General features: G+C 31.8%; 3 protein-coding genes across 3 annotated transcripts; 2 read left to right on the top strand and 1 right to left on the bottom strand.

Annotated features, from left to right (window-relative positions):
• The first annotated feature begins 1,210 nt into the window (after positions 1-1,210).
• Positions 1,211-2,573, top strand: LOC132607465 (probable calcium-binding protein CML35). The gene is made up of 2 exons (XM_060321437.1): positions 1,211-1,503; positions 2,020-2,573. Exons 1-2 carry the CDS (start codon positions 1,333-1,335, stop codon positions 2,380-2,382), a joined length of 534 nt encoding a protein of 177 aa, XP_060177420.1. The 5' UTR covers positions 1,211-1,332; the 3' UTR covers positions 2,383-2,573.
• Positions 2,574-12,887: 10,314 nt separating this feature from the next.
• On the top strand, positions 12,888-18,707 carry LOC132607464 (probable U3 small nucleolar RNA-associated protein 11). Its single transcript, XM_060321436.1, has 9 exons — positions 12,888-13,008; positions 13,095-13,223; positions 13,328-13,418; positions 14,378-14,469; positions 14,555-14,648; positions 14,739-14,818; positions 15,338-15,421; positions 18,080-18,179; positions 18,264-18,707. The coding sequence occupies exons 2-9, from the start codon at positions 13,168-13,170 to the stop codon at positions 18,354-18,356; spliced, it is 690 nt and encodes a 229-aa protein (XP_060177419.1). The 5' UTR covers positions 12,888-13,008; positions 13,095-13,167; the 3' UTR covers positions 18,357-18,707.
• A 261-nt stretch (positions 18,708-18,968) lies between these two features.
• On the bottom strand, positions 18,969-22,791 carry LOC132607463 (L-2-hydroxyglutarate dehydrogenase, mitochondrial). Its single transcript, XM_060321435.1, has 5 exons — positions 22,384-22,791; positions 21,031-21,312; positions 20,165-20,598; positions 19,686-19,845; positions 18,969-19,403 (listed from the first exon to the last, which is right to left on the bottom strand). The coding sequence occupies exons 1-5, from the start codon at positions 22,711-22,713 to the stop codon at positions 19,290-19,292; spliced, it is 1,320 nt and encodes a 439-aa protein (XP_060177418.1). The 5' UTR covers positions 22,714-22,791; the 3' UTR covers positions 18,969-19,289.
• Positions 22,792-26,881: the final 4,090 nt, after the last annotated feature.

The raw sequence follows: 26,881 nt of genomic DNA, 5'->3' as shown, positions 1-26,881 counted from the left end.
ATACATCCTCTGTTTCATAATAAGTGTGTTTTTAGCTTAGTCACACCCTTTAAGAAAACTACACATTCCGAGAAAGTAATTAATTATTTTTTTGAAAAAGAAGTAGATCTAATGATTTCTTGGTTATGCAAGACTTATTTAAGTAAGGGTAAAATTGAAAGCAAAAAAATCAATGTTTTCTTGATTTTGTGCAACGCCATTAATTTCAAAATAAAATGAAAAAAAATAAAAATATCACTTATTATGGACCGTTTATTTCAAAATAAAATGAAAAGGTAAAACTTGGTTAAATGTTAATTGCCGCTCAAAAGTGTTTTTTAAATTAATTGGGCAAACACAAATTGCTTCTCACAATTTTTTTTTTTAAAAGTATTTTTCAAAATAAGCTGATTTTAGAAGCTTGGCCAAATAGGCTTGCCATTTTCATTTTTCATTCCTCTATTCCAGTAATGTCTTTCTGTTCCATAATAATAAATGGTATTCTCCCCAAAAGTACTTATTTTCTTATAAAAACTTGGCCAAACACCTCACTTTTTTAAAAAAAGAAGCACTATTTTTTTATTTAAAAAAAGTATTTTTGGAGAAAAATAAGTTTTGCCAAACAAGCTAGGAGCCGTTTGGACACGGTTTCAAACCATGAGATGGAACCATGTCTGGACATGCAATTTGAATTTCTTAAGTTCTATTTTTTCTTATTGACATAAAAACCCCACAAGTTGTGAAAACTATCAAAATATTCTCAATTCTTATACAATCTTACCAAATGAGCAAGTCATAGTTCGTTACAAAATTAATAGGCAACTAGAAGACCCTTCTAAAAAATACAACATCAATTGATCAAACTTTAGTTCAATAAAAAAGAAAATTTAACATGAATAGTAATGTAACTATTCTTTAATATAATCCTTCCACATGGTAGACATAAATAAGAGTTGATAAATGGTTGGTGGGAGTAATTGTTAAAAATATCTACCAACTTATGAATTTTTTTTTTTTTTGTATAAAAATAAACTTATGAATCAAATTTTATATTTATAAATTTTAAAATCATGATATGAAATATATGTTCAAATGCTGATTTCAAACCATAATTAGGAAGCAAACAAGATAAAAAAAAAAAAATCCCAAATAAATAGCCTCTTATATTCTATTATCATCACTATACGAAACTTCGCGGAAGCTCACTATGCCTTCCAACTTCCTTCCACCATTTAATCTCCTCTCCTTCCTCTCTTCTTCTTCATCAATATTCTCCTCTCATTTCTCTTTCTATTATTATTATTATTATTATTATTATTACTCTCTAATAAATTCATCACAATTATTTCCACCATGAAGCTCATCAAAAACATCCCCAATAAAATTAAGCTCTTCAAATCCAAAAAAACCCGATCCATTTCAAGATCCGAAAACCCATCATTCGGATCATCCATAACAACATCCTCTTCATCTTCCAACATCTTATCCACACCAACCAGCGTGTTACCCACTACTCAATATCAGGTACTTTTAGAAATTTTGTTTAAATAAAATTAATAACAATAATAATAAGTACTCTGTTTTAATTTTCTTATTAGTTCCTTTTAAAGGAAAATGTTTCTTCCCATGTGGTGACATGTTTAAAATCACAAGATTAAAGAATATTTTTATACATTCTAAGTATATAAAATTTAAAAGTCATTCATTTTTTTAAATTAAATCAAAATCAGATAAACAAATTGTAATGGAGGGACTATATTAAATGAAATAATGTCTCTTTTATTGAAAGAGTGTGTTGGTTATTAGATGTTTTGTCTATAAAAATGAATTCAATGTTACTACGAAAAATACCAGCTCACTAGCTCTTTCTTCTTCAATTTCAAAAATCAGGTTTCATAGTTCTTGTTTTTAATAGAATTTCTTTAATATTATCATATTCACTAAAATTATTTTCCATAGCTACTATAGTTTCTATGAAAACGCGTTTCACACGTGTTTCAAACGTATAGTTTGCGTTTGTAATTATATATTTTCCAACAGATACAAGCCTTTGATAACGACGGGAAGATACGGAAGGAAGAATTAGAGGCAATTTTGACCCGAGTTGGATCCGAGCCACCAAGTGAAGAAGAAGTTATATTATTACTTAATGAAGTAGATTTAAATGGAGATGCATTTGGTTCGCCATTATGTGACGGTGATTTAAGAGATGCGTTTGATTTCTTTGACGTTGATCATGATGGAAAGATAACGGCTGAAGAGTTGTTTAATGTGTTTACAATGATTGGTGATTCACGGTGTACGTTAGAGGATTGTAAGCGTATGATAAGAGGTGTTGATAAAAATGGAGATGGATTCGTATGTTTTGAGGACTTTAGTCTTATGATGGAACATCAGAGATGATTAATTCATCATATTGCTAAAAATATATTAAGTCTTTTTTTTGTGATTATTGGAGAATTTGGATTTATTAGGAAGTGTGATTATGCCAGTATTATTGTGTATTAAAATGTATGGGCACAAATGCCTTGTTCTTTTACCCATGAAATGAAATGGGATTGGAATAATATATATACACATTCAGATTCTAGTTCCATTATAGTAGTTAAGTATTTTAGTAACTCTGACTGCTTTTAGTTTTTTTTTCATTTTTTTATATTTCGAAAGTCTGGATTTTCAGTAAGAAAATATATAGAAGTAAAAGATAAACTAGCTAATGGGATCTAATCTACTATATGTACATATATTGTGGAATTTCTTATCAAAGGAAATTCGAATAAATCTCTTGCACCCCTGAATCTGTTCCTTTATGTTTTTGTATTTTTGTATCGTTCATATATTTGCAAATTTGAGCTTAGTCTTGTATCTCAAGAAGGCTATACTTTACGAGTTATTAGTCTTTAATAGTATGAATACGCTCAATTTTTTTTACTTTATTTTTGGCTAGCCGAATTATTCCTTAACACACTCACAATTGTTACATCTTTTTTCTTCATAAAAGTGGTGTTCACCCAATTTGTACAGATAATTTTTTTTTTCACACAATGTTTGATACTCTATCAAATTCTTCATCCACAGGTTTGGATTCGAACCTAAAATTTCTGAATAACCATGCAAGACTTAATACTTAATTATAATTAACGTATTGATTGAGTACTATTGAGTCACGTAATTGACACTTCCAAAACGCTTGTAAAATTCTCGTGTTCCATCACACGTCTTTTTCGATTATTAGTTGTAGCTACAAGTTGACAACTAACCTATGAATGTCCTTTTTTTTTTTTCCTCTCAAAACGACAATAATAAATGTGGAATATATTTTCCGTTTTATATGTTCCTTTATTAAACTTCCCGGAAATTTCCCAGTGCAAATGGTAGGAGCAAGCAAAAACGAGAAGTACTAGCTTTTAATTTGTATTTACTTTTCATAAAATTTAGGTGTGTCACACCCACCTAATCGGCTAATCCTGACGGTAGGTATCCATTTTCTTACTATTAATAAATGTTCAAGAGAAAATATGTACCTGATTAATCACAGTCAATTCATTCATTGAGAGTTTAAACTTTTAGAATTCAATTTACGGTCAGAGCTCTCTATAATTACCATTCGTTATAACAATATTTCATTATAATGGCCTGATTTTCTCCGGAACCGATTTTTCATGTTATATTTTACTTCTCTATAACAGCATTCTACCTATAACAGCAGTAAAATTCATTATAGCAGTACACTCTTTGTAAAATTACATCTCTATAAGTCATTCTCAAACATTATATAATAATATTTTGTAAGAAATATAGTATGTATCATTAAGAGACTAAAATTTACGGAACATCCTCCAATTGTAGAATTTTTGCGTACGTCAAACTTGAAATATTTTAATTATCAATTAATTTTAAATTCATATGTTCCTTAGATTTTAATTTTTTACCGGTATGGTACAACTAGTTATGATTTATTAGAAATTATTAGTCTTTTCTATTTTTAATTAATGAAAAAAAATCAATTGAGATTTTAAAATCAACACGTATTTTGTTTTCGTTTATAACATAAAAATATTTTTTTGCGTACTTTTATTTATAACAGTTAAATTAGATGTAAACTTCAAATGCCAGTATACATACATAACAGCACATCACTATAGTAGCCATAAAATTTTCGGACAAACGCTGTCATTAAAGGGAGGTTTGACTATATATGCATTGTTAATGTAAACAATTTTTTAGAACTAAAATAAATTAGAAGAAATATTAATACTTAAAAAGTAAAAGAAAACCATCTTATCTCAAAGGAAAAAGAATAATATATATATATAGCTCTGGCCTCCGGGGTAAAACTTATCCATACCCGGTATGTTTGCAAGAAACGAATAAATGCATAACATGTGTTTGTATATAGATTTTTAGACTTTTAGCACTTAATCATAATTAATTAACAGAAATTCTCACCTCATTAAATTACATAACTATAGTATAAATTTAAATAATTTGATGTAAACATTCTATCCGAATAAGTATTTGATATAACTCCAGTTCGGTGGATCCTATGAGCCATCTCCAGATTGATAAACAACATGAACATTAGACAACAAATGGAAACAAGGCTAATAGTAATATGTTAGAATTAGATCCGAACAGACATACAAAAAGGTGGGAGACATAAACACGAGTCTTCTGTTAAGATCGTGTTATTTTATCTACTTATTACAAACTGCATATGCAGACTCATTATATTTACGTGGATTTGAAGTAAACATTATCATAGACAATAAATAATTAACAGTAAACTCGATTATTAGTGTAATATTATATATATTAACTTAAGATCATTTATAAGAACTGATCATAAAGCTCAAATTTTGAGTTCCCTACTAGTGAATTGATTGGATAATTAGAGAGTAAAACAATGATGAAAGAAGATTAACGTAAAAGAGAAGGAAAGTTCACGTTATACCTAAATTTGGTTTAGAAGTAAACTTAATAAGTAAATTTTAGCGGTCTGAGGTTACATAGAAATAAAAAGACTTCATTGCCAAGTCCACTACTTACCCCAAATATTTTCCACATCCAGAAAAAAAATAAAAAAATAGAACCAAACCAAGTTGACATATAAATTTGCATATTCTTTTGACTTGGTTTATTTAATTATTTTGATTATCAATTTTTACAATTTGATAATATTTTGTTCAGTTTGGCATCTAAAAGAATTCTAACAAACCGACTCTATTTGGTTTGATCTGATTTTCATATTTAACAAATTGACATAGTAATGTTAAATTTGATTTAATAAAAATCGAATTAAGCAAACAATAAACACCCTTAATCATCCTATATATAAATACACACTCCAAATGGAATTCTTTTAAATGTAATCAAACTCGTAGTAGTAAGTTGTCGATTTATATCTGTTAGATTGACTATAAGAAAATGAACAAAATCACCATTTATTTACATTGCTCCATTTAGTTTTTCTGAAATATTTAGTCAGTTGGAAAAGTCATGAGAAACAGGCTATTTTAATTTTCTATTTTATCCCCTCTTGCTAGGTAACTAGACTATGTGAAAAGAAGAAAAAAAACACGGGCTATCACATGAACCAATATTCTTCCACCTTTTTTTTCTTGTGGGGTTCAACCCAAACTTTAATTAAGAGTTATCGTTATTTAAATAATAAGTCGCACGTTCAGGTTTTGAAAATATTTTTTGATAAAATATTAAGGTGCATATAAACAATGACTTAACGGTTTAACCTCTTTGTGAATCGTGCTAGAACAAAAATTTAGTAGGCGTTTGGACATATATATGTTGAAATTTCAATTAATCTTTTTTTTTTTTTTTTTTTGAAGTTGAAGTAGTTGAAATTTTGTATCGAAGTTCAAATCGTGTTTGAACATGTATTTTAATTGAAAAGAATACTGAAGTTTTATGAGTGAATATATCCACTTAGTCAAACCAGTTTTTCAAATTTGAAAAACTTATCTTAAAAAAACAGTCGAAAGTCATTGTTTTAAAATATTTTTGAAAAAAGAAACGAAAATCATGTCTAAATGGACTTTTGATAACGTCCAAATCTACTCCTCAAAGAGAAAATGTACACGGTCGTATGCAATATAATTTACCCAACTATGAGTCGGGGTCGATCCCACAGGGAACAATATGCTAGGCGATCAAGCAAGTAAGGAATTTTCACTTTCTACACTAAGCCAAACACTTGATAATATTTTGGTTTTTGAGAAAATTATAATTAATGCAAAAATGTAAACTATCCAAGTAAAATGATCAATGGCCACAAGCATGGATACAAGGGAAATTACTCTCAAGTAACGATCTAATGTATTTTATGTGATTACAACTAAGAGCGGGTTTATGTTAATAGATAATGATTTCTAAAATCTCATTGAAAGTCTTCCAACCAAATCAATGAATTTCACTCTAAGCTTTTTCAAGCCTTAGAGTGTGATATTAGGCACAATCAATTTAACCTCAAGTAACTATCCTCTTTCGAGCTCAAGTTATTAGATGGATTTAATGACCCAAATTCTTGTTAACTAATCTTTTCCAACCTAGATTTCCTCTTCTGAGCTCAATCAAAGTAAATGAGTGAGTCCTAGGGTTAGCTAATCCCTTTGGAAACATTCAAGAACGAGATTAATTAAAGAAACAATAACCCACTTCATTAGGAATAAAAATCATTCAATACATAAGCATAACAAGAGTTTCAAACCAAACTTTAATCAAGAATATTTTCATAAACAAGATTCAAGTCATGGAATAGAAAGCTACACACTTAGATATATAATACAAAACAAGGAATTGAAGAAATGATTAAGAAATATCTCATTGAAGTGCTTTCAATCTTCTCCTCCAATGGTGTAGAAAAACCTAGCCTCCAAGCTTGTAAGAAAAATGGCCAAAGATCATCATGTTTTGCCATAAGTCTCTCTTTTATAGCTCCTCCAATTTCCCAAGTCAAAATATGACAAAATAAATCCCAAAGTTTCAGTTTTGCAAATCTGTCCCGTTTTTGCAAAACTGTCCAGTTTTGACAGTTTTGCAAAACTGTCCAGTTTTGACAGTTTTGCAAAAATGTCCAGTTTGGCCTCTTTTTGACTTTGTTTTCACTTGGTTTCTTCCGATCACTTCTAAATCACATAAAACTGGATAGAGCACCAATATCTCATAAATCAGCCGAGGTGCAGCATCTGCGACACAGGATGCGACTCGCAGGTTCCACATGCGAGTCGCATGTGGTGTCGCATGTGTTGCATCATTGTCTTATTTTATTTGGCCATTCTCTGTCAATAGATTTGCAGGTGGTGCTCTGGTTCATTTCAGCTATCTTGGCTTGTTTTGCTCTATTTTGTTCCATTTTGCTCTGTTATGCTCTTCGGGCATCTTATCCTACAAAACAACATAAAAACACAAAAAGTAACAACAAAAGTGCTTAAAGAGTCACAAAAACTTAAGGAATTAACATCGAATATCGTGTAATTTCACGACTCATCAACCTTTAATATATCTCGAAAAAATATAAGATTTATTTATAGTAAAAGAGACGTTTCTTCCAAGAATTTAGTGATTTGAGAAGTTTTTTTAAGGGAAAAGCAACAAACTTCATCTTCCATGAAACTTCCCGTAGAGTTGGTACATCAATTTTGTTGGGAAAAAAGACAGGAAAATGTGGCCTTTTGTACTTTTCTTGACTATATCACTTCAAATTAACGGTAAAAGAAAGTACAATTGAACATGTATTATATTGCATGTTATTTTTCTCATGTGATTTGGAGTTATTGTCGGTATTGTTTTGATCCTTTACAAAAATAAATTAATTTTATGACCCTTTTATAAGAGCTTTTTATTTTTTACATATAAAAGATCTGGAAAAAAAACATATAACAGATCTGAAAAAGTCAGTTGCACCCGTGTGGTGTTGTTTAAAGTGAATTATCAATTTATGTCTCTAGTGATCAATGGAGTCAGTAAAAATAATGAGAATGCCAAACCCATCGGGAGTCACCTGAGGTGCTCAAGATCTTTCACTTAAACACCTGAAGTACACCTTGCTACATTTAGACACTTGAACTTAACTTAAAATGTGTTATTAGATACCTTTTGCAGATGTGGCAATGTGCGTATCCTTCACATTTTTTTGGAGCGTGAAAGAGAATAATTTTGTATTTTTTTTATCCTTCATCTTCTTCCTCCCTCCTACCACTTTCTTCACCATATCTCTCAAAGCCACCAAATGGGCCATAAAAACCATAAGGATTATCAAGATCTCAATTTCTTCCTTCTCTAAATCTCCCACAAGAATCACTAAATCTTCATCCTTCTAATTGAGACCCAATTGGGTTAAGAATTTAAAAAATTGAGACAAACTTCACAATCTCTAGCTCCAAATTGCTGGTGGCACATGTAGATGCAGTGATCTTATAAAAAGAGGATGGAGTCATCAAAATCACTCTTTCAAGAAAATATTATCTCCGTTTCCATGGCCACCACTATATTCAAGAAATGAAACTCAGTTAAAGAGAAAACATAATTTCACCTTTCCATAACTCAAAATCAATTGAAGGAGCCATCAAAATCACTGTTTTGTTAGTTTGGATTGAAGAAATTGAGATGAAAATATGATAACTCCATTAAAGCTCATTCAAAGATGGAAAATCATAATTGAAGGAAAGATTTATCTTGCTTAGATTTCATAAATTGAAGTCAATTGAAAGCCGTGGAAGTAGTGGTTATGACGGAGGGGAATGGAGGTTGAAGAAAATGGGAGGTGGATCGAGGTGGTGCTTGGAAAATTAAGATTTTTCTTTTCTTTATTTTTTGTTTTTTAATTAACTAAATAGTGTAAAAATATTGCTTCTTGTCATATTTTATTTTTAATAATTAATTTGAATACATATGCCATGTGTCTTTATTTAATTCATCACCTTGCCACGTCATCGGCGAGTGTGTTACACTCACTTTACATATTTGACTGATTATGCAAAAAGTGTATAATTGGAACAAATTTTAAGTAGTGTAAGTGCTTAATAGAAACACCACTAAGTTGAGGCGTCTAACTGAAAGATCTTGAGCACCTCATGTGGCTCCTGATGGGTTTTGCTTAATGAGAAATTAATGTTCAATGCCACAAAGACAAAAATATTAGGCAGTAGTAGTGTACTTTTTCCATTTGCCAAAGACTTGATTGGCAGATAGAATCAAACAGTACATGGATTGCATGCATCACATTGGAAAAAGGCGGATTCAAGATTTTAGTTTGATGAGTTTGATTTTTAAGGTTTTTATCATTGAATTCATTGTATCTTTAAATTACAATTCAACTTTAATATTTTCTTCGTCTCAATTTATGTGGTATAGTTTGACTAGGCACGGAGTTTAAAAAAGAAAGGAAAACTTTTAAAACTTCTGGTCTAAAACAAGTTAGAGATAGTTGTGTGGTTGTTAATCATTTCATTAAGGGTAAAAAGGAAAGTCTAAAGTTAAATTATTTCTACAATAAAAAATGTATCATTCTTTTCGAGACAGATTAAAGGGAAATTGCATCACATAAATTGGGACAGAGGAAATAATTATTTTTGAAATTTTGGTAGGTCTTTACATATATATCATGTTCTCCGTCGATGATACTAAGTACTGATGAATCTATAGCTAAAACACTAGCCTCACTGATATGAAATAATCGAAGTGCATGCAAACTAATAGTACCATCATTATTAGTTATGAGATCAATATAGAAAAGGGGTTGAGTCCTATCCAAATTTTAAAGTTTATGAATTCCTACAATATGAGCTCCAATTAATACTACAATAATAAATGAGTTCACTTACACACACATATACACACATACGGGTTAACTGTGAACCCGTATATAAGCATCTAGATCCACTCCTTGAACTACATTTTGGGGCAGCTAATATTGGCATACGCAGATATTCTTATAAGGTGTCACCGTTAAAAAAGTGAACAAATTGTAAAAGTATCATATTAAAAAAAACAACAAAAAATAATGTGCAGAAAATAGCAATTTCACAATAGCTTGGTAGAGATGTCATATTCATACGACCCGTACACATAAGATAGAGATTTATCAAGATATTTGGGTAAGCGTTGATATTTTTTAATTCTGATTTAGGCCTATTAGTATAATTTCTTTTTGAGAAGTAACAAATTTTATAAATCAAATATACATGCATTATCTTTTAATGGTGTAAATTTAGTATAAATGATATCTTCGCTAATGTGATTAAGATTAATTAGTGTATAAAATATTGACATTTTATGGTTGTGTAAGATAATTGTGCAATTTTTAAAGAAAAAAACTGCGTGTATATATGGTATATTTGTGAAATATGTATTAAAATAATATATACTCGACATATACTATCATTAAAGATTTAAATGTTCATACTTAAAAATAATAAATTAATCTAACTTGTACATAATAAAATAATATGTGTATTATTATCCGTAAAGAATAGAGGAAGGGGCATGTTTATTTTAGAATTATTCTCGGGAGACAATTAAGAAACAGATTCTTTAAAGTTTATTAAGCTGCGGGATTTTCAGCAATGATGAGGATTTCGGTTTTGGATGGATCTCGTACAAGGTAATTTTGTTGGCTATCAATTGATAAACTAAATTTTGTGCTAAAAATGTGAAATGTCTGTTTTAGCATTGTATGGATACATAAAGTTCCTCCATAAAAAAAAACACTTTGCCCTTAGTGAAGGGCTTTTTGAAAGTTCCATATATTTTCATTGATAACTCTAAAATGATTATAGCAATAGAAAAATATACTAAAGAACCTTAGCTGGAACAAAAATTATAAGACCAATATATAATATAGTTGGATAATACAGTTAAAGGATTTTTTTTTAACATTACGTTTAATTTACCTTGTTAGATCAGTTTACGTTAGATCAGTTTAAGTATAGATATTACTATCACGTGACATATTTTACAAATCACAACAAAATATTGGAGTCATTTGAATGAAAAATACCTTGCCCAAACCTCACTTAGCCCAATTCTCACCTTAGTATCAAAGAACCCCAAATTTTACTTCTACCAAACCCTCTTTTCTTTTTCTGCCATTCTACAAAGTCCATTTGATCATCAATCAACAAAGTGATACAAACAAAGATTAAATCAACTAAGGACAACTGGTTGCAGAATAATGTCTCACACAGAGAAATCTCTTTGGCACATTAGCCAAGAAAAACTAAAACCACAGAACACAGAAAATGGATAAACAATTCAGAGTACTAACAGCAAGAGAAAAGATCAAAGATCAAAGAGCCCTAATCTTGAGGGGAGGAGAAGTTCCAGGAGAAGTTGAAGATACCAGAGCTTCAAATGTTTGGCTCTTGAGTAAATCTTCAAACGTGACTCAGCAGCCTGAAGTTTCTTTTTTGCCTTTCGAACACGTGCCTCTCTTCTCTTCACTTTTGCATCCCTCTCCTTTACTGCCTTGTCCACCTTCTCCTCATAAGCCTCCGCATTCTGAAGAAGTGTAGGCGGGTGTCTCTTTAGTTTAACGATCAATTTTTTGAGCTTCTTTTCTTAGAGACAACATTTGGCTCATGTGGCAACTTTGGAGGCAGGTTCGATGGGGGCTGAATCTTTTGAGCGGCAACCTTGTCATAGGCATTCAGGAGAAACTCAAATCTTTTTTCTTTGTCAACAAACTCAATGATGTTTTTAAACTTGCCAAACCCACCAAAAAAATCCATAAGGGCTAAAGTCCCTTCATTGGGACAACTACGTAAAAGAAATATTTACGAAACGTGACGATAGTTTTATATTTATAAAACATAACATTACAAAATCTATACAAAACATGTTTTTTTAAAAAATAAATATTTTTAAATATTTTTTTTTTCGCTCAAAAATTTATGTATGAAATGTGTATATCTCGCTCGAGGCTTAAAAAGTTCGTTCAAAATTTAGTGTATGAAAAAAGTATGAAAAATGTATGAAATGTGTATATCTCGTTCAAGGCTTAAAAAATCAGCTCAAAATTGTGTGTATGAAAAACAGTATGAAATTTGTATCTAGCTCAAGTCTTAAAATTTCGCTCACATTTTCGTGTATAAAGTTGATGTTAGATTTCTGTAAAATTAATACAACTACAACTACAACAACAATATTGTATACAACTTTGATACAACATTCAAGACTTAAAATAATCGCTCAAATTTTGTGTATGAATGTGTATATCTTGCTCAAGGCTTAAAAAGTTCGCTCAAATTTTATGTATGAAGAACTTATGAAGTGCGTATATCTCGATCAAGGCTTAAACATTACGCTCAAAATTTTATGCATGAGAATGGTATGAAATGTGTATATCTCGCTCAAGACTTAGAATTCCATTTACATTTTTCGTATAAAGTTCATATTAGGTTTCTGAAAAATTAATACAACTACAACAATATTGTAACAACTTTCATACAATATTCAAGGCTTAAAGTTTTCTCTCACAATTTTGTTTATGACAATTATATTAAAAATTTCGCTCACACATATACATTTCATACATTTTTCATACACAAAAATTTGAGGTAATTTTTTAAAACTTTGAGCAAAAATAATTTTTTTTTTTTTTAAAACTATAATTTTTTTTTAAAATAAAATATATTTTAAAAAAATATTTTCTGGAAAAAAAAATAAAAAAACGAAAAATATATGAAAATCCGTCATGTTTCGTAATATATCGTTATGTTTTGTAAATAATAAAAAATATCGTCACGTTTCGTAAATATTTCTCCTTAACATGTATACATACATAGTTTTCCCAAAGTCATTTAGGGCTGCAAAAAAAAATATTTGCCTCCTCGAGGGACAAAAATTAAAGACCAGCACAAACTTTGGGACAAAAGTGCAAATGACCGCGATTCTCACATCATTATCGGCTAGATATAAAATAAAGCCCAATTTCAAAGCCCAAATTTTGATCCCTGCAGTTCTAGCAAACCCTCTTTCTTTTTTCACTTCTTCCTCATTGATTTTATGATATAGGTATCAATTTTTTTTTTTTTTTCTCATTGGTTTTATTGTGGGTATGTTACAATTAATTTTACTTTTTTTTGTCTTCCTGATTTTAGGCTATTGAAAGGTGAAATCTGTGAAAGAATAGTTGTTGTTGTTTCTTCTTCAGTGAATTAATTAATTGTAAAAATGTCATCATACAAGAATGCTATTCCAAGAAGAGCTCATAAGGAGCGAGCTCAACCGTGAGTGATTCCTTAATTACTTTTTCATATAGTACTACTAATTATGTGTTTTGAGTTTATTTAGTTTAATCTTTTTTTTGTGTTTGTTATAAAAAATTTATCAGTCAAGCAAGGAAGAAATTTGGGTTGCTTGAGAAACACAAAGATTATGTTGTTCGGGCAACAGCATTCCACAAAAAAGAGCAGGCTTTACAGGTAATTTTTTGTTCTACACTGAATTGAAAGGGTTAGAAGTTAGACGAAAACATATATATATGGAGTTAGTTGAATTAGACTCAGCAGTCCATGAAAAATCCAAGTATTCTATAGATTAATGTGTGATTGAGACATGAATAAGTTAGGATTGTGTGATATTTGCTGCAATTTGTTGTTCCACGGAAGAAAACGAAAGACCCACTGAAATTCCACATTGTGGGGTCTGGGGAGGGTAAAGTGTACGCAGACCTTACCCCTATCTCGGAAGATAGGGAGGCTGTTTTCGAAAGACCCTCGGCTAAGAGACTGAAGAAAAAGAAAGAATATAAAAGAAATGTTGCTTTTGTAGTTTATTTGTATTTTTTTTTTGGGGGATAACCAACTTGTGCAGGCTTTGACTAATTCCACGGGTTGCCTTCTAACTCCCTCCTGCTAGCACTCCCGTCAGCGTAGTTACTGGATAATTCTTGCACCAAAGCTTGGACATATAGAGACGTATCCAGAATTTAAATTTAATGGGTTCAATTTTTAAGATTTTAAGCATTGAATTCATTATAATGTTTAAACTATGGGTTTAGATCTAATATTTGTTGATATTTTAGACTTTTAGTAGATTTTTACATATATGTTTATATTTTGTGTCGAAAGTAATGAGTTCTGATGAACCCATGGCCAAAAGGCTACGTCCCCCTGATGGGAAGTAATCACCTAGCCTCTTTTGCCTTAGATGGAAATTGAACCTGAGACCTCATGGATCTCAACCCACCTCATAGATCACTAGGCCACTCTATCGGGTGTTGAAAAACAAAACCTTGATTGTGTTTTGCAAGTAGTCAATTTGAAGGGATTCTTACATATTCTTTTGTTTTTTATTTGGCTGTACTTTTATCTCTGCCGTTACTCTTCTGTATATTCTTAATGATCGGATATGTGAATGATGTTTGTTATTTTCCTTACAGAAACTCAAGGAAAAAGCAGCATTTCGAAATCCAGATGAGTTCTACTTCAAGATGGTTAAAACAAAAACTGTTGATGGAGTGCATAGATTGGAGTAAGATACGAATATTCATATTTTTTGGTTGGGCTAATTTCTTCCTCAGTCGTGATTGGCCTGACTTGTTGGACGCTGTTTCTAGGAGCCAAGCAAATAAATATACTCAAGAGGAACTCATGTTAATGAAGACTCAGGACATAGGCTATATTTTACAGAAAGTTCAGAGTGAGAAAAAGGTTTACTGTTGCCTATTGTGGTTCATGTTGTAATTACTTTCTTTCTCTTTCTTGAGCCAGAGAATTGAGAATTCTCCTTATTGTATGCAGAAAATTGAGAAGTTAACTGCCATGCTGCACTCGCTTGATGATCAGCCATCAAATAGACGTGTCTACTATGCCGAAGACAGGTTAGAAATACCTCTTGAATTCTTTATCTGTTCTTACACATTCAGTTTACAGGATTGAAATAACTTCTTGTGTTAATGTGCCTATGCATTCAAATTAAAATCACGTTTGGAAACATCTATTTGAATGTCATTTACTTGACAAATACTTACCTTCTTGCATAAAAAAAGTCATTTACCTAATAAGTCTCGATCAATATTTAGGTATCTTCGTCGGTTGGAATATCAGTAAACTTTGGAAATTAGTTGACTTTTACCATATGACTAAAGACTCATTTGGAGATATCTACTTGATGGTCATTCATTGGCCTGAAAAATTGCATTCAATATTTCACCTTCTTTATGAGCTGAAGCCTCAGCCAGCAAAGGAGACATTGCATATTTCGTAGCAATTCTTTATCACCCTCGCCCGCCCAAAAAAAAAAAAATCACTTTGAATTTTCTGTTTCTGTTAAAAGATCTTTTTTTTTTATGTTGCTCCATATTCAAATTCCTTACGTTCTATGTTTTGTTTATTTACAGGGAGGAGGCAGAAGAGCTAGCATCCAAAGCTTCAGAACGTAGTAATCTGGCTGCTTCTAACAACTTGCCTAGCAGTATTAAAAGGTAATGTTAGTTTTTATTTATTTATGTTGTACAGCAGATTATATCATGTTTTGAACTTGTATACGATTTAACCTTTTAGGAATCCATTTAAAATTCGTCAAGCATTTTTCTTATGAGATATGCAAACATTATCATCATTATTATGATTTTGACATGGAACCTTAATTCCTTATAAGAGAGATAAACTAGCCATCAAGGGTGCGATTTGAAATATATGGTTCCGTGGGTCTCCTTAAGTCATTATCATGTTTTGAACTTGTATAAGATTTAACCTTTTAGCAATCCATATAAATTTTTCAAGCATTTTCCTTAAGAGATATGTCAACATTGACATTAATCTGATGATTTTGACTCTGGATCCTAATCCTCAGTTCCTTATAAGAGTAAATAAATAGGCTGTAATTAGAGATAAAATTACCAGTTTCAAAAAAAAAAATAGGCTGTAATTAGAGATATTTAGAAGAATACATCAATTGGCCCTAGGGCTTTCATATAGTGGTAAGAGTGAAGCGCGTGAGCCGCAGTTAAGAGCCTAGTATTTAAATGGAGAAAGGTAACAAGGCCCATTATCCACGTAGTTCCGAATCGTTCCCCAGCTGGCCCTCGTGGATTTTTGAGTTATTTAAAAAAAAAAAAAAAAATAGAAGAAGAAGAATACATATATTGATATTGCATCCCAAAGTTGCATATCTTTTTGGTGCAAGGAGGGCTTGTTAGAGGATACTTATCAATGTCTTGATTTTCTTGATTTGTTAGGAAGAAGAATGTAATAATTGGATAGATTGGGCTTTCTGTTTGATGCAACTGTTGTAATAACTTGGTACTTTATTAATAAAAAATTTACCCTACGTTATTAAAAAAGGGAATATGGCACAGTGTGGTAACTTATACACATAATTGACATATATTAGCCAAGTTTTGAGAATCTGACATAAACTGCCCAATGTACACGTTTTGGGTCAAAAAACTTAGCACACCATGACCCATAAATCCTTGAGTAAAAATGGCTCTTAATGCGGTACTTTCCCATTCTCTCTCCAATTTCTTTTATTTATACGGTACTTTCTCATTCTCTCTCCTAGAAGTTTCACTCTCCAATTTCCTCCTCTAAAATCAGTCCATTAGAACTTTAGTACAATCGTGAATCTCTCACAATATATTCACTCTGGTACAATCGTGAATCTCTCAAAAAAATTCTAGGGTTTTGTACTCAAAATAGGGATACATCTTAGGATGAAATTTTGAGCCATTTTTTGATTTCTACTACAAAATAAATGGAGAAGAAAAGTTCTTCAAAGAAATTTGTCAAGAATCGGGCTATTGATTCTAATTTCGAAACATTCCGATTTTGAAGATTCTGATTTCGAAAATTCTGACTTCGAAGATTTTCCACCCAAGGTTTCAAAGTCGACACATGCAAAATCATCAAGGTATAAAAATAAAAGTAAAAATAGGATTGGCATTTCGCAAGTTCAAGAAAAGGGCAAACAAATTGCAAAAGACCATCCTCGTCACTATCTCGACACTTCATCTTTTTCGAATTAACAGGGTCTTTTGCAATTTGTTCACCCTTTCTTGAACTTGCGAAATGCCAATCCTTTTTTTACTTTTATTTTTATACCTTGATGATTTTGCATGTGTAGATTTTGAAACCTTGGGTGGAGAATTTTCGAAATCAGAATCTTCGAAATCAGAATTTTGGTAATTAGAATGTTCAAAATCAGTAGCCTGATTCTTGACAAATTTCTTTGAAGAACTTTTCTTCCCCATCTATTTTTATATTACAAATCAACAAATGCTCAAAACTTGATTTTAAGGTGTATCCCTATTTTGAGAGATTCACCAATTGTAGAGTGAATTTATTGTGAAAGATTCACGATTGTACTAGAGTTCTAATTGACTGATCTTAGAAGAAGAAATTGGAGAGTGAAACTTCTAGGGAGAAGAATGAGAAAGTACCTTATAAAGAAATTGAAGAGAATGAGAAAGTACCGTATAAAGAGATATGTTGACTGAAGGATTTATGAGTCATGGTGTGCTAAATTTTTTGACTGAAACGTGTATATTGGCCATTTTATGCCAGATTCTCAAAACTTGGCTAATATATGCCAATTATGAGGATAAGTGACGTTTTGACACAAGAAATAGATAGTATTGGCAAAATTTAAGCAAAAAACGTGGTGGCATAATTTAGCCCTAAAAATATTGGCACTAAGTAGCCAAATGAATTGAAGAGACGCCTTAAAAATAGGGATGCAATTATTCTTTTCCCTTATTTAACGTGTATGTGTATATCTAAAAGAATAGTAACCGACTTTAAATCTAGTAAATACGGAGAGTTGCGTTTGTGGCTCAATTCTTAAAACCTCCATATTCTCTAAACTCTACTCAATGGGATTTGTGGGTCTGTAGAAAAGTGATGACAAAGTTTTCATGTGAAGCAACAAAGTTTTTCTCATCCGTCGATATTCAAAACACCGAAGATCAAGAGAAAAAGATGGCATCGTTACCTATTTTAATTTAGCATAGCGGAACTTTCATATCTTTTTATCCATATAGCTAAATATTTTGAAAAGGTTGAATCTTTTCGATACCAAAACTGGTTTTCATAAATGTGTAAGGTTTGTCAACTTTTCGTTATTGGAATCTCCTGTGCAGGAAGACAGCTACCTCTTACAGAGAGTTGGAAGCAAGAAAGAGCAGGGTGAGAGATTTAGAGAAACTATACATGGATATGGCCATGCAGAAAGAATTACAGGTGTTTATACATTTATGGTTATATCTTCTTCGTTTCAAGGATCGTAAACTGTGATACTATAATAATTCTTTTTATGTTGACCAGAAATCAGGAAGGAAACGCAAACTTCGTGAAGAAGAACTTGTTAATCCAACATCCAAACCTGTCTACAAGTGGAGACAAGAACGTAAACGATGAGAATTTAAGTTATGATAAAAGCACGTGGAAATTTTTTGGATGGTCATAATCAAGAATTCAGGTGAAAGACGGTAGAATAGCTACCGAGTTAAGCTTCATCGGGCATTGAAGCTCTACTATCTTTTGGGTTGCTTCTGTCAGGGTGAAATCTTAGATGGAACATAAGTCATTCGAGTCTTGGAATCAGAAGTGGATGGCTGTTTTATCATGAATCATATTGTTGAAAATCTTAAAACATTTCTGTAGAATATTAAAATTATTTGCAATTCCAGCTTGTGCTTAAGAGGCTCGGGCTGTGTTGTGTACTGATGATCGAACGTGAGAATGATATGTAGAATTTGCTTCTAGAAATTAGTGTGTACAAGTGCAAATGCATGTGAAACCTACTCCCACTAAGCTGCATTTTCCTTAAATTTCATTTTCTGATCCTGTGGTCCTGATTACTTTGAGTTGGAGGACATCTAAACAGTGAAAGAACAAAAATGCATACTAAACGATTTAAGTTTCTTTTTTTGGGTGTAAATAGAGCTCAGTTGCCCACAACTCTCTTGCTACTGCCTTTAATCCAATTTTGTGGATTTGCTATTCTAAAATCTTCTGAAGTCTATAATCAAACAATAAATTTTCAAGTTGACTGCAGCTTAAAGAACATACAAAAGGCAGGATTTCAGAAACTTCATAAACAATAGTTTTTTTAAAAAAAAAAAAGTAGTCCGCACTTTGCTGATAATGAAGTTTCTTATACCGATACTCATCACAAGTTCCCTAGATCGATCCGACAGACTTAAGGTCACCACTTCTTTGACAATATATCCTTCTTAGAAGGCGAAATTTCATAAATGATAAGACATTTCTGACTATAGAGTTCTCCAACTCAACATCTGAAACTTCATCAAGTTTAAATACTAATTCACTGCGTGCATAAGACACTTATTATTTCAGTAGTTTAGCAGCAACATGTTCTGCAATAGCCATACTGGAAGTTAGGCCTGGTGATTCAATTCCAAACAGGTTAACTAAACCAGATATACCGTGAATGTCCTCTCCCTGCAAAAAACGTGTTTTAGATACTCTCAAATCTAGCAAATGAAACTAAAATTGAAATATAACTGAAAATATAAAACATCAAAGGTAACCAAAAATGTCTCAATTTCAAGTGATTCCAACAATTCTCGTCTGGTAAGTTTGGGAAGAACAACCCATAAAAATCCATCGGTTGGACCAGACCGTGTTTAATTTTGGCAAAATTATATAATAGGGATGAAATAGATCTAGTCCTGAACTTAAGGGACCATTTGGGTTAATAACTCGGAATAAATTTGATAATACCTGAATTACAAAATCGGTAGGCCCCTCTTCTGGACCAGAAAGCTTTGGTCTGATGCCTGCATAACCTGGCTCCAAAGATCCATCCTTCAGACCAGGGTAGTATTTTCTTATCGCTGGGTAGAATTGCTTTGCACGGTCTTCATGGACAGAATAATCGAACCTAGAATATCATAAGCACATCATATCAGAGATTAGAATTCTTCTGCTAACTGAAAAATACAATCTCTGAGATAAATTTAATACACTCTTAACAAAATTTGAACTATCAGCGTCCTTCTGAGACTCTCGTGAACATGAAAAAACAAATTTGGATATTGATGGGAAAATAAAGAATTTTTAAGGGTCTCAACACAGAAAGGTGCAAAGTATGTTAAACAGCAGATAGTAGAATTAGCTAGTTTAGGAACCATCACTGTCAAATTTATCCACATAAAACGTTCTAACAAGAACGGATATGAATGTGCTGAATGATAACTTACATGTTGAGGAAACTCGGAATATCATCAATTCCTTTTATCCATTCAACATCAGGACCAAACTTGACTTGGCCATTCAAATCCAAGGTAACATGCACTCCAAGTCCACCAACCTCAGGTATAGGATAAATCAAGTGCTTGAAAGGGGATTTAGAGTTTGACAGTGTGAAGTAGCAACCACGAGCATATTTAGAAGCAGGAATGATACCGTCCGGTAGGCCTTTCATTCGTTTTGCAACGGCTGGAGCGCTTAAGCCCGCAGAATTCACTACAAGCTTTGGAATAAGAATTAGTTCAGAGTCCAATTCAGACCTCCCGTTCCACTTTGCAATGGCATCGCTCCCGGAAACACGAATTTGAATTTGATTTCCTTCAATATGACCACCAAAAACAGCAGTATTGTAAGAGAAAGTCGTCCCGTGACTTTCAGCTTCGCCCTAAACCCATGGTATGGTCATAGTCCTGTCAATATTACATCAATGATTCTAAAAAGGTAAACAAAAATGATGAATTGAGCTCCTCTAGGTAACGAGAAAATTTCTTTCCCAAAGTCTAAAGAATTAGCTCTTTGGATGTTGAGCAGCTAGGACATACTCCCTCCATCCCAATTTATGTGAAGGTGTTTTGACTGGGGTGTTTAAGAAATAAAGGGAGACATTTTGAAACTTGTGGTCTAAAATAAGCTATAAATATTTGCGTGGCTATAAATCATCTCATTAAGGGTAAAATGAGCATTTTAAAGTTAAATTGTTACTATTAAATATAAAAAGGTATCGTTCTTTTTGGAACCGACTAAAAAGGAAAGAGTGTCACATAAATTGGGACAGAGGATGTAATATAATTGGAGACTGATAGGTGAGAAGCAATACCACCAACGATAGCATCAAGGAATGGCTATCTACTATTCCCGAGGAAGGTGACCATAAAGCTTTAACACATTGCAATTCGGGCTCCAGCTTCGTAGCTTCATAACCCTCCATCATTCTCAGACCCTCAACCCCATTTTGAATTCCTCGAGTCATGAGGGCACTCAACTTTGGAACCTCTGATAATCCACTAGCAACTATTAGCTTGCCTATCTGCTTGTGTGGAATTTCATGATCTTTGCAGTACTTGTAGAGCAATTCTTTTCCTCTAACACAGAAAGATGCCTGCCATAAAATTTGAAAGTTAAAGATCATGCGTGGGAGCTCCTCGCAGTAGAACTGCTTGTGATAGTTTTTGAAACTTCACAAACTATTACATTCGACATCCAATAATGGCACTTACTCCTTTATAATTTCAAGAAAAGAGATCCATACGTGAAAGATAAGAGTTTGCATTGAAGTGAGAAAAGATAAGAATGACTATTCCCAAGCCAGCTATCGCTAATCTGCATGGTATTTCACATTAAATATCCCTAGAGCCTATGTGGCTAATATGCATAATATTGTAAATCAAGGTTTTAAAAATTGATGAATACGAGAAACTAGATTGAATAGCATTATCAAAATCCAAACTATCAGTTTAACTGGGAATTTGTAGAAAAAGGGTAAATTTGAAGAATACAGAAACTCGATCCATTAGCAGTATAAAGTTCAAAGTCTCAGTTAAAGGTTAATGGTGGATAGTTCTAGCCAAACCAGAAACTTCATCGATCAGTAATCAGCAGTATCAAAATTCAAACTTCCAGCTCATACTTGATGGGGAATGCTCGAAAACAACATTACAGTAGAAAAGAGCACAACAAGCTTATTTCTTCCTATCTTTCCAAGTCTTGGTGGACAGAGTTAAACCGGTATCTGTGTTGGTGGGAGATAGCGAGTACCTAATGGAATTAGTCTAGTGAATTACAACAATTGCCTTGGAAGTGTTCAAGGTCATTATGTATAATTTTTATGAATTAGGACATGTAGTTTGTAGCTAGTCCGTCGCTAAATTGCTCGTAGCTAACATTTTTTTTTTTTGATAACCCGTAGCTAAATAGGATTAGCTAGGGATTTTGCTGTTCAGCTACAAATTTGTCCTCACTAATTCCTGTTTTTTCAGTAAGAACAAAACAAACTGGATTGACTAACAGTACAAAAATTCAAACTCCACTTATAGTAAATTGGAAATCTTTATCAGCTAAAACAATAATAACTCATTCATTAGCAGTATCAAAATTCAAAATTTCAAGTAAATGCTTAATGGGGTATACATAAAAACAACCAAATTCTCATTAGAAAAGAAAAATCAAGAACCTTGAGAGAATTAGGAGGATAATAAATGCCAGCATGAATAACTTCACTATTACGTGAACTTGTACCACTTCCAAATATTGGTGCAGAATCAACAACCAAAACTTCTCTTCCATAATTTACACTAAGTTCTTTAGCTATTGCTATGCCAACTATACCTGCCCCAATTACCAAACAATCCACTTTCTCCTTTGGGATTGATTTATATTGTTCAAAAAGTGATGATGATGATGATGATGAAAATGGGGTTTTGCTGGGATTATTACTGATGTTCTTGAGTTTTTGGAATACTATTTTTGTTATTGAGTTTGTGGGTTTCATCATCTCCAACATGATGATAAATCTAAAGGAGGGATCTGGGGTGATAAATTTTTGGCATAACAGAGAAAAGGACAAAAATGGTTCAGGATGACAGTAGGTTCAAAATAGTGTCTTAACTATGCACTTAACAGTTTTAGTCCTTTAAGTTTGTTACAAGTTAACAAAAATGATCCTTTAACTATGAGAGTAGGTTCAAAATAGTCCCTTAACTATGCACTTAACGGTTTTGGTCCTTTAAATTTGCCATAAGTTGATAGTTTTAGTCTCGACAAAATATTTATCGAACTCTATTTGTTAGATTTGACGAGAACTATGAAAAAAAGAACGGAAACGACTAACGTCCTACAGACCAACGGAAGTCCATCGGTTATTTTTGAGGAAAAATGCGCGGAAACTATTTAAAAAAAAAAAAAAAGAATCACTACACTGGAAGTATTTAGTTTTCTCTAGTTTTCAATAAAAACGAATCTAGTGTATTTTACTTAGCGAATGGACTCCCTCGATTTTAATCGACAGAATCCGTCGGTCTTTGTGCCCCGAGACACTATTTTTTGACATTATCAAGTCTGTAGGTTTTTCTTCAGTTTTTTCCTATAACCGACTAACGTCCGTCGGTTTTGTCCCGAGTTATTTGACCGATCTAGAGTTCTCACTAATTTTTTCCTTTTTTTCATAGTTCTCATCAAATTTAACAAATAGAGTTCGATGAATATTTTGTCAAGACTAAAACTGTCAACTTATGGCAAACTTAAAGGACCAAAATCGTTAAGTTCATAGTTAAGGGACTATTTTGAACCTCCTCTCATAGTTAAGGGACCGTTTTTGTTAACTTGTAACAAACTTAAAGGACTAAAACCGTTAAGTGCATAGTTAAGGGACTATTTTGAACCTACTATCATAGTTAAGGGACCATTTTTGTCCTTTTCTCGGCATAACACATAAACATTTTATTTTATTATACAAATGACATAAATTTTAAAGGTATGATTATTTTGTAAGTTAGAGTATTTAATTGACAAACTGAAGATACTTGTCAGCTAATGTTAAATTTGAGGGGTTGATTATGTATTAAGCCTAAATCTTTCTCTATCTTAACTTTGTGTGTTGGAATTACAACCATTTTAGAAAATGACCGAGCTGGGTTTGATTTTGTCTTATAAACTAAAATAATTTGTTTTAATTGAAAAAATCGATCAAGCGTGATCAGTTTTTTATTTTCTCGATTTTTATATCCAAAAAGAAACAAACCCAGCCCGGTCATTTTTTTCCGTATTTTAGTAGTGTTTTTTTTGTAGTTAGTTTTTAAGTTCATTCTATTTGTTGAATCTCTTTAGCAAATTTAAGAATTAAAGATGCTCAAAGTTATACTTGAAGGATAAAAATAGATCTACTCTCACGAGATGGGAGACAATTTTGCCTAAAACCCTTTTTTTTTTTTTAAATATGAAAAACAATCATTTTAGTCCTCAATTGGGGTTGCTACAGATTCTGAAGAGGTCAATTAAAAGAAAAAATATATTAGGAGGATTTATTATTAATTGGCTAGTTTATCCTGATTAACAACCTACTACAACATCCATTTTCATTATTCAGATTTGGAATCGATAATATAAGTAAGCTCACACTATATATATAGGAGAATAAAGTTTTGGATCTTTAAACACGATAACACTGGTAGAATTATGCCAAGTAAATATAAAAGATGCTATGAAGGATATTAAAATTAAAAAATATATTGTGGTTGAGAGATTGGAATAAAGACTTATTAAGCTATTTAATGATATACTAGGGAAGTTGTAAGATGTTTTATAAGCGGCTAGAGAGTATCCCGATAGTAATTTACATAAACAAAGGAGATATTCAAATTTGTGTAAACTATCGTGACATTATAAGCCATACGACCAAACTCCGAGAAAGAGCAATTGAACATAGAATTAGAGAAACTACAAGAGTGACGGTGAATCAGTTTTAATTTATGCCTGCTAAATCTTTACTATTTATTGAGACTATATTCTTACTATAAAGATTGATGGAGATTTATCGAGAGATCAAGAAGAAAAATCTACATATAGTGTTCACTGATCTGCATAAACCCTACGATATATTATCAAGAAATTTGGTGGGTGCCTAAGAAGCGAGGATTAATAGTTAATATATAATTAAATGTTATATATATAAAGGACATGTGTATGAAGGAGTTGTTATTAGTATGAGAACAATAGTAGGAGACACAAAAGCAGTTTTTCATAATTGTGGGATCAACATTGACCATGTACTTGTTTTTCCATATATGAATTAGCTAACCAATACAATATCGTAAGGTCTCGTGTGTATTCTATTTACTAACGATATTATTCTAGTTTGCAAAACAAATGAGTATGCTGACCAAATATTACTTGAATTATAGAGAAACACTATAAAGAGTAAGGGCTTCAGGTTAAGTAAAAGTAAAATTGAATATACACACTAGCACATTTAATAGACGAGTGAAGTTGATGTAAAATTATATGAGATTGAGAATTTTTAATGCAACCATTTAAATATCTCGATTCATTAATTCAGAAAAATTAAGCGATAGATGAAATATTATGTATAGAATACACTAATTTACAAATATCGCGACTCGACTCACAGTCTCTCCTGATTACAAATATTTATCGAATGACAACTAAAGTTGTGGCCTAGGAAACATTTTTTTCTCTTATATATATATATATATATTATCATGAATAATTTCTATTATATCTAAGTATGTAAAAAATTATGTAGATTTATCACATCAAAATCGACGACATATAGTTGTTATGTTTCTTAAATTCAAATTTAATGAAAGGAATAACAGAAAAAGTCTGTTGTATAAATGGTGCTAAAAATGTGTTCATAATACAATTAACTAAATTGGCGATTTTCTCGTGTTTGTTCTGATTAATAATAACCAGCAATTAATGAATTTACTCCTAATGAGCAATTAATGAATTTACTCCTAATGGTTATAAATAACTATATCTTCCTTATTATTTCTTCTCCATATTTGTCTTCACTCTATTTTTCTGCTACTTTTATAAACAAATAAATTAAAAAAATGAAGCTCCTACCATATCTTCATAATCTTGAACTTCCAAGTTTATTACGGTAACAGCTTTAATAACTCATGAATTTAGGACCACAAGCCTCTTTTAAATATACAAGGGGTTAACATCTGATTCTTGTCACATTTTATATTCACTAGTGGAACATCACATCACCGAGGTTAGTTTAATTATTTCTCCTTTTGTTTGTTATATTTCTTAACATTGATTGTTCCTATTAGAATAATATCGTGTGTATATACAATCAAACCTCAATGTAACAACATCGCTTTTCCTCATTTTTTGATTGCTATAACGAAATTTTGTTATAGAGAAGGTGTTCGGTATGGAGGCAAACATTTTCCAGAAATTGTTTAACAATTTTCTCATGTTTGGTTGGTCAAAATTTTTTTGAAAAACATTTTCTCTAGGAAAATAAATTTCATCTTCACCCCGCCCCTACCAACCCACCCCCACGCCACCTCACCCCACCACCCCCACCTCCACTGCCACCACCGACGACCCATCTCATCCCAACCTCCACTCTCTCCCCCTCGATAGTATTTGTCTAGATTTATATAAATTTACACATAAATGCTTTTAGAATAACATTTTTTGCTTACGTACCGAACACAAGAAAATAAGTAAGAAACCTACTTATTTTTTAAGGAAACATTTTCTTTCCTACCGAACACACCCACAATATGACATAACATGAAAAATCGGTTAAAAAAAAAACTAGGTCGTTATAGTGAAATGTCGTTATAAAGATGTCTGACTATAACAACTAATTTATCTCTTTTTTTTTCCCAGTGATTTGCAGGAATGGCCTCAACATCTGATGATAACGGTAATAGAAAGCGTGAGATTTGTACAGAGTTGGATGATTTGAGACAAGATTTGAGAGAACTTGATAAGCATATGCGACAGGCTGCATCACGATACAACGGTGGAGAGTTACTTTTACTTATAAATAGACGTGCTGCTTATTTGAAAATAGAGACTCAGCTTCAAAATGAACTTGAGTCTAAATATAATGTGTTTTATCGTAGGTACATTTGATTTATTTTCTTCCTTTGAAAAATTATAAGTATTTGTTATTCTCAAATGAT

Source organism: Lycium barbarum, chromosome 8 (assembly GCF_019175385.1).
Source record: "Lycium barbarum isolate Lr01 chromosome 8, ASM1917538v2, whole genome shotgun sequence".
In the NCBI taxonomy this organism is placed as follows: Eukaryota; Viridiplantae; Streptophyta; class Magnoliopsida; order Solanales; family Solanaceae; genus Lycium; species Lycium barbarum.
Note: the sequence above shows the minus strand (reverse complement) of the source record. Positions and strands in the feature narration are given on the sequence as shown.

What these genes read in the sequence shown, in the direction of transcription:
- LOC132607463 (XM_060321435.1), bottom strand. Translation starts at nt 22,713, where the DNA reads ATGTTGGAGATGATGAAACCCACAAACTCAATAACAAAAATAGTATTC. An exon ending in ATCCTCCTAATTCTCTCAAG is followed by an intron (nt 21,313 to 22,383) that starts GTTCTTGATTTT and finishes ATTTTATGGCAG; the next exon opens with GCATCTTTCTGTGTTAGAGG. An exon ending in CCTTGATGCTATCGTTGGTG is followed by an intron (nt 20,599 to 21,030) that starts GTATTGCTTCTC and finishes CCATGGGTTTAG; the next exon opens with GGCGAAGCTGAAAGTCACGG.
- LOC132607465 (XM_060321437.1), top strand. Translation starts at nt 1,333, where the DNA reads ATGAAGCTCATCAAAAACATCCCCAATAAAATTAAGCTCTTCAAATCC. An exon ending in TACCCACTACTCAATATCAG is followed by an intron (nt 1,504 to 2,019) that starts GTACTTTTAGAA and finishes ATTTTCCAACAG; the next exon opens with ATACAAGCCTTTGATAACGA.
- LOC132607464 (XM_060321436.1), top strand. Translation starts at nt 13,168, where the DNA reads ATGTCATCATACAAGAATGCTATTCCAAGAAGAGCTCATAAGGAGCGA. An exon ending in GTCTACTATGCCGAAGACAG is followed by an intron (nt 14,819 to 15,337) that starts GTTAGAAATACC and finishes GTTTATTTACAG; the next exon opens with GGAGGAGGCAGAAGAGCTAG. An exon ending in TTGCCTAGCAGTATTAAAAG is followed by an intron (nt 15,422 to 18,079) that starts GTAATGTTAGTT and finishes TCTCCTGTGCAG; the next exon opens with GAAGACAGCTACCTCTTACA.